This window comes from Lactuca saligna, chromosome 5 (genome assembly GCF_052625555.1).
Source record: "Lactuca saligna cultivar CGN05327 chromosome 5, ASM5262555v1, whole genome shotgun sequence".
Classification (NCBI taxonomy): domain Eukaryota; kingdom Viridiplantae; phylum Streptophyta; class Magnoliopsida; order Asterales; family Asteraceae; genus Lactuca; species Lactuca saligna.
The window spans coordinates 106,497,877-106,505,213 of record NC_136421.1 but is presented as its reverse complement, the minus strand read 5'-3'; the positions used below and the strand labels follow the sequence as shown (position 1 = coordinate 106,505,213).

General features: G+C 31.6%; 2 protein-coding genes across 3 annotated transcripts; both read right to left on the bottom strand.

Annotated features, from left to right (window-relative positions):
- Positions 1–285: 285 nt before the first annotated feature.
- Positions 286–735, bottom strand: LOC145045574 (uncharacterized). Its single transcript, XM_078993894.1, has one exon. It carries the CDS (start codon positions 733–735, stop codon positions 286–288), a length of 450 nt encoding a protein of 149 aa, XP_078850020.1.
- Positions 736–1,846: 1,111 nt separating this feature from the next.
- LOC144997697 (PH-response transcription factor) lies at positions 1,847–6,109 on the bottom strand. 2 transcript variants are annotated; one of them, XM_078957569.1, is made up of 9 exons: positions 5,782–6,108; positions 5,608–5,676; positions 4,751–4,807; positions 4,558–4,630; positions 4,118–4,213; positions 3,681–3,917; positions 3,545–3,587; positions 2,268–2,346; positions 1,847–2,183 (listed from the first exon to the last, which is right to left on the bottom strand). In XM_078957569.1, exons 1-9 carry the CDS (start codon positions 6,058–6,060, stop codon positions 2,091–2,093), a joined length of 1,026 nt encoding a protein of 341 aa, XP_078813695.1. In that variant the 5' UTR covers positions 6,061–6,108; the 3' UTR covers positions 1,847–2,090. The 2 variants fall into 2 exon arrangements, with proteins under 2 accessions (XP_078813695.1, XP_078813696.1); XM_078957570.1 differs by lacking the exon at positions 4,118–4,213 and having other exon boundaries at positions 5,782–6,109.
- Positions 6,110–7,337: the final 1,228 nt, after the last annotated feature.

Genomic DNA, 7,337 nt, shown 5'->3' with positions numbered 1-7,337 from the left:
AAACTTAAAAAAATAAATAAATAAATAAATAAAATAAAATAAAATAGCTAAAGCAAACTACATAAAGTCGCTCTCCGAGAATTCGTTTTCGGAGTCATCCGGTGGATCCAAATTAATATTAATGTTTTGATCCCCATAAATGTGTTCCACCAAGTCATTGCAAAGATTGTGAAATGTTTCAATGCAACGTACCTCTGCTCTCATGTTCATATACTCTTCGCCACCAATTTCTATTGGTTGTGTCTCTGGTATGGTTTCTTCCTCCTCAAACGCACATATCGCTCTTCATTTGTCTTCAATAATCATGTTATGCAGTATGAGACATGCATACATGATTTCTTGAAGTTTTTCCTCGCTTAAATTAACTGTTGGTTTTTTCAATACGAACCATAGTTTCTTGAGAGCTTCAAAAGCCCACATAACATCCTTCCTAGCTCTTTCTTGAGTTCTCTTGAATTTTCTTTGTCTAGAATTATGTGAACACATAAACGATTTAACAAACACAGCATACTCGGGATAGATTCCATCGACCAGATAATAACCATATTTATATGACGTTTCACGCACTTCAAAAGAAGAATCTGGTGCAGATCCATCATATATGTTGTTGAATATAGGTGAACAGTTAAGAACGTTGATATCGTTAATCGAACCAGGGGAACCAAAAAAAAAAAACATGTCAAATCCACAGATCTTGTGATGCAACTGCTTCAAGTATGACCGTTGGGTGACCATAGTCACCTCGGGTAAATTGTCAATGATATGACGTAGGGCAATTTTCTCATGCCCAATGGAGACAATCTAAGCTTCCTAGCATTCCAGAAAACTCATGCACACTAGCATGATGAGCTTGCAATTGCAAGATGTTATTAGGGGTAAACTTACGTAAATATTTTGGACCATAAAATTGAATCACAGTTTTGCAGAAATAGTGGAGACTATCTCGTGTGGTCCTAGCAGACATCCTAAAACTTTCGTATAACGCATCAGACGGAATGTCATATGCTAACTAACGAAGTGCGACCGTGCATTTTTGTAAGGGAATGAAACCGGGTGTACCTCTAGCATCATAGCGTTGTTGAAAAAAACAGCACTCTCTCGTTACATCTTTAACTATACGTTCATATAAAGCTTTGAACATTCTGAAGCGTCTACAAAAATAGTACTTTGATAAGTGGCATTCTCTTGAAAATAGTCTTATACCAAACGTTGGTTGGCTTTTTTACGATTTCTGAAAATATATCTTCGCGTTCGCCATTGAGAACTTTTAGCTGCATTATTGCATAAAGCATCGTATGTTTATTCCGCTATTTGAGCACACACAACAACAGCATCAAAATTAATCTGAAATTCTTCAGAAGATGAAAAAGATGGCATTTTTTGAAAGAGATTGGTGATTTTTTTTAATAAATTTGAGAAAGAAGGGTTTGTGTTGTTTGAAAAAAAAAATGAAATGTATATGCATATATAGGAAACAAAGGCAAAAAGGAAGGGAAAAAAAATTAATGCGCAAAGAGGACCGTTCAACGGTCAAACATTCAACACCCAATCACGAGTCGTGGTCCTCTCGAACCGTAGTGCGCACAAAACCGCAGCCTGGGATCGGTGTGCGCGGCTAAGGTGGCACAAACCACGAACACACCCTCTACTCTTAAAGGCTTTCATAGTTGATTTGCAAACCTCAACAGGGACCAACATTGTAATTTTGTACCCCCTCCGACCCAATGTAGCTCCGCCTCAGTGTGTGGTCCAATAATATTTTCTCCAAAAAATATATATAATAAATAAATAAATTCCTTAAGAAGAGAAAGACTCCAACATGTATAGAAACAAATAAGACTATATGTAGCTAACATTGAACACTAGGCTCCCCCTTTTAAAGATGGATGTGCAATGAGCGTAGACATTTAAGAGTTAAGACTTAAGACTATCCCAGTCAATGATGGCATGGTAATCAATGCTTTGCTTTACAACAAAAAATACATTTAAGATTGGATGCATTGTAGTTAACCTTATGTATTATACAACAAATGCATCAAAAAACAAACAATATACAAAATGGTGCAAATAGTTAGAGCATAATTTTTGGATCAATGGAAGTTACGAGTGATTAACCCTTCCAATATAACATAAAGGTCCTTGTTGTCTGGTCCAAAAATTTCATCCGCTTTCCTTAAAGTCTCCTAAAAGTAAAATAGTCACAAATAATTAGAAAATATATATATAAATGAAATAAAAAAAACACACAATGGCTTGAAAACACATACCTCCTTTGATTGCTTTTGAGAGTTTAACTCCTTCACATTTGCTAAAAATGCAGCAAATTGCTCGTATGACAATCGGCTCCTGATGAAAAAAAAAAAAACAAAAACAAAAAGGATTGTCATTATATAGTAACCAAGTTTCATATTTGTTCCACCAAGGTGCCTCAAACATTTTTTCAAGGTTCAACCACTCAACCCTTTAATTTTATTATATTTATTGTGAAAAACAAAATGTTCCATTATTAAGAACTTTATATGTTTTTGTTGACGTGACAGGTTTATTTAACAAACTTTAACAGGTTACACCACTCAACTTTCAGTTTTGTTCTATTTTGTTTTTTTTGGTTCCATTATTATGAAATATTAAATACTTTTGACATGGCACTGATGTGGACATATGACATGGCAGGTTATCGAAACACCCTCATCAAGAAAGTAACATTTTTCCAATTTGTTATATAACTAGGTGTGAAACCCGTGTATTACACGGGTTGATTAAAAAAGTTAAATATAAGGTGTAAATATTAAGTATTTTCTACAGTAAAATTTAAAAAAAAATATAAATGAATTGATGAATAAGTAATTCAATCTATACTAATAAAAAAATTATTATTATGTTTTAAAAAAGCGTGTTGAATATGAATGTGTAAAAATTAACTATTTTTTAAAGTAAACTTTCGAAATAAATACAATAAATAGAATAAACCACAACGACCATTTATGTAATTTGTCTTAATTAATCTATACTGATAAAACTAATTAATATAAATTCACAAATGGAATTCATTAATATATTCATAGAAATAAGCATTCACAAATGGAAGGTTTACTATATACATTAACTCACATTAATTACTATGATGTAACATTTAATAGGTGAAAATTGAATAAAAAAGAAAAAAAAATACAAAAATAACAAGTGGAAAAAAATAATTTTAAAATTATAAGAAAATGACATGTGTCAAATTTAATAAGAAGTTGACATTTGGCAAAATTATCTTTATTTATTAGGGTAGATGTTTCAAACGTTTTCAGATTACTTGGTTGCCATTGAATGAAACTGTTTCAATGAACATCCCATGTCATATGTCATATGTCCACATCAACAATATATATATATATATATATATATATATATATATATATATATATATATATATATATATATATATATAATTTCATAACAACGTTTGATGATTCGAGAAGTTAATTACTATAAGTCTATAACAACAAACTGATTTATCTTAAAAGTTATTTTCACTAAAATTGAACATGTTTACCTGACTTGTCTGAAAAATTCTTTACCGTCTACTCGAGTCCTTCCTGAAAGTGTTTTTTACGGTTTTATAGGTAAGAAAAAGTAAGTACATTGCTAATATTATGGATTTTTTTTTTTTTTTTTTTTTAAAAAGGTACCTGACATCGAGCCATATGGGGTTGAGTTTGCAGATGAAAAAACAGAAGATTTGTTGTCATCATTAAATGGTCGTGAGGATGTAATAGCAATGGAGTGTCTTCTTGGAGAAACTGGTTTTGGTGTTCGTGTTGGGGAAGCAGATGCTGAGAGAGTTGGTGGGGACCCGGGAGGTGTAAGCCGAGGTGTGGTTGTTTGGGATGCTAACAAAAGGCTTGGTGGTATGCGAGGCCTTGAGGCTGAAAAAAAAACATATCATAACTAAAACACTATTTCCTTTTTGGTAAACAAATATAAGTATGTTAATGTTAATGTTACATGTAAAGAATATAAATATAAATATGTTGCTATTATGGATAAAAATAAAGTATATGTCAAAAAGAGGAGTTAATGGAGGGTATTTTGGTCATTTTCTTAGTTAGGTACTTTGGTTATTTACCTTCCTTCACAGGTTCATCGTGATATGAATTTGGTATGTCTGAGGTCTGGCTCTTGATCGATGAAGTGCTTGAAGGTGGCATGGTTTCCTCGTCTTCTGGAAAACGTTAGATCGACTTTTTTGTCAAATAAAGCTTTTCTTCCGATTAAAAAGGGATAAATGCAAGAAATAGCAACGTATTTGCATTTATTTGTGTTTTATAGCATCATACTTTCATATCTTTCTATTACAGTATTATACTTTCAATTTTATTCTTATTAATTATGGCATTGTACTTTAAAATCCATAACCAATTATGGGAATGAACATTGATTGGTAATCGGATGACATTGCTATAATTGGGTAGTTTCTATAATAAACAAATCAAGTGAAGTAAGTTGATATTATTAGCATTTAACTCAAAAAAAATATATTTAAATTAGAGCAAGAGATCAAATGACCTCCAGAAAACGTTTGAGATGATATGCTTGAATGGTTTTGGACAGTGCTTGCAACAACCGGAGGACCTGTTGTCTGTAGTAGTCTCACAAAATATATATAAACAAATAAGCATTAATGTGTAAACTGATTGAAAATGGATCTCAAAATTATTATATTTCATAATGAGACCTTTTTATTATAGAAACTACTTACCGAACTTCCTTCTTCATCTTGAAGTGACATCATGAGAGTCTTCCTAAAGCTCTCCAACTGCAAAAAGTACAAATATGATTTAGTTGAAGGATCAGAAAGGGAAAAAAAAAACAATGCACTTTCACCATTTTATTAAACAAATATACGAGTCCAAAATAAAAGTCATTAGTCGAAAGTACAAGGTCAATGGTTTAATCACACTAGAAAAAATGGTTAAGTGGTTAAATTGGTAAAATAACCAAAGTAAATTATGCTTTTTGGTAATTTTCCGTTTCTTTTATTGCAATTGTAAACTAATTTCAAAGAAAGCTAGCATTATCTTGAATAACACCCTCAACAAAATGATAAACATTGATGTAATAAATAACTGTATAATCTCAAAAAGCATTCTTCTACATTTTTCAACTTAACTCCCCCAAATTAGCAAGATTTTGGGTATGAGATATGACCAATGTTATCCAATAATTATAGCAAAAACAATATTTTTCTACCATTTTACTTTTAGCCTCTTAATCAAAGAAGTAACCACACTAATTATAGCATAAATGGATTGATATTTTAAGAAACATTGCAATTTTAATGGGGCTTCTCATGTGAAAAGTGTTGGCAAGTATAAGGAAAATGTGGGTATTTCCTTTACTAGCTTTCCGATTTCTCAATCCAAAAATAGCAAGAATCAGCATAAACTGTAGAAAGTAGATAAAGCTTAACAAAACCATGTAAATTCCAAGAAGCCAAGTTAGAACCAAATAAATCACTCGCTAATCTGTTTGTAATATCACTCCAATTCAATATGGAAATCAAATAAAGAGCTTGAAACACATGAATTAAGCAAGGAATTTAGGTTTCTGATATACCTTAGTAACATCACGCTTGAGCTTATTAACAGTTTCCAACAGCGACGCATTCTCTCTCAACAGATTTTCCTAAAATAACAAACCAAACTTCTTAAAGCTAAAAAACCAAAAATTCCCTTCAGGTAAACGACAGATTACAAAATGAATTTCTCATTCTCAGTATACAAAACTCACCTTTTCCTGATCAGCAAGGGACAGTTTTTGGAGATTTTGCGACAGAGAAGAGTCAAGGGAATCAAGCTGAGAGTGAAGGTCGGCGATGAAAGCGTCTCTCTCGGTGAGCTGCTGCCGGAGGTCGGAGGACTCTGATTCGAGGGCGGAGACACGAGTGGAGAGAGCGAGGGAGGTGATTTTGCGAGCGACATCGAGCTGCTGAAATGGATCAGAAGGTAAAACCTCCAAGACCTCGTTGGGAAGATCGAAGCTCGAAGGAAGCGATTCTTTCGCCAACATATTTTCCAAGTTTTTTGGGTTCTTTAGAAATTTTATTTTAATGAGTGAAATTGCATTTTAATATTTTGAGGCTGATATGGAATAACTGAGATAAGGATTTTTTTTCGTTTAACTTTTTTTTCAATTTGGTCGATATTGTGTGGGTGGTATTCCATCGCGCTTCAATTTGATTGGTGGAATAATTAATTACTTTATTTTTATTAATCTAAGTAATTTATTATTTACAAGTTATTAGAATAATAAATTATTGTTAAAAATTATATTAAAGTTACGATATGTTGTTATGTTATCAGTATTACTGTGATGATTTATTCCAAAAAAGGAGTGATAGTTGGTTTGTCCAAAATGGTCACAAATGATAGAGTTGTTAAATATGATTACAATATGGTCACAAATGATAGAGTTGTTAAATATGATTACAATATGGTCACAAATGATAGAGTTGTTAAATATGATTACGAATTTTGAGGTGCATAATAACCAGTTTAATTAGTATTAATGATTACCTCGTTTCATGTGTATAGATATTCGAATACAAAGCAAGTTGCATCTTGAGATATGTTTATCATTTTTTAAAGACATGTTTATTGGTAAACTTAAATAATGTTAGTGATTCTAATTACACGTTTGGCATAATTATAATTTGAGTTTATTAAGTGTCCGAAAGATGGGGTCAATTTAAGGGTGAGCACATTAACCGAATATCTGAATCAAAACCAAATTAACCGATATAATCAAACCATTTTAACTGAATCATTACTAAAAAATGTGATGCAGGTTCTAATTTTGATTAATCAAATGCATATGGTTCGGTTATGGTTTTCATCTAAAACTGAACTACTATAAACCGAATCGAACCGAACTAATAATATTAGTAAATATTTTTGATATAATATAATATTAAATATGTGATATGTAATTATATTAGGAATTGAAATTCTAGAGGGTTTTTTTTTAAAAAAATTATATGGGATACGAAATCTTCTATCAGATTAGTATAGTTATACACACTCAATCATTCACTTTTTATAGTTATGCACTTTATGTTTTTCGATTTTTGTTACAAAGTTTTTTTTTTTATATCATTTTGGACTTTTATGATTAACCGATATTAACCATTAACCAACTACAACCGTTAACCAAAACCAATATTAACCGATATCCAACGGCACCGAAATGCATTAACCACTTACAATGGTTATGGTTTGGTTTTGGCTAATAATTGAACCAAACCGCCACATACGCACCCCTACGTTAAGTTATGATTATTTTGAGCA

Excerpts from the sequence above, each read along its gene's own strand:
- LOC145045574 (XM_078993894.1), bottom strand. The coding sequence starts at position 735 with ATGGTCACCCAACGGTCATACTTGAAGCAGTTGCATCACAAGATCTGT.
- LOC144997697 (XM_078957569.1), bottom strand. The coding sequence starts at position 6,060 with ATGTTGGCGAAAGAATCGCTTCCTTCGAGCTTCGATCTTCCCAACGAG. Across the intron at positions 4,808-5,607 it reads TCAAGCGTGATGTTACTAAG|TTGGAGAGCTTTAGGAAGAC; the intron begins GTATATCAGAAA and ends TACTTTTTGCAG. Across the intron at positions 3,918-4,117 it reads CGATGAACCTGTGAAGGAAG|CCTCAAGGCCTCGCATACCA; the intron begins GTAAATAACCAA and ends TTTTTTTTTCAG.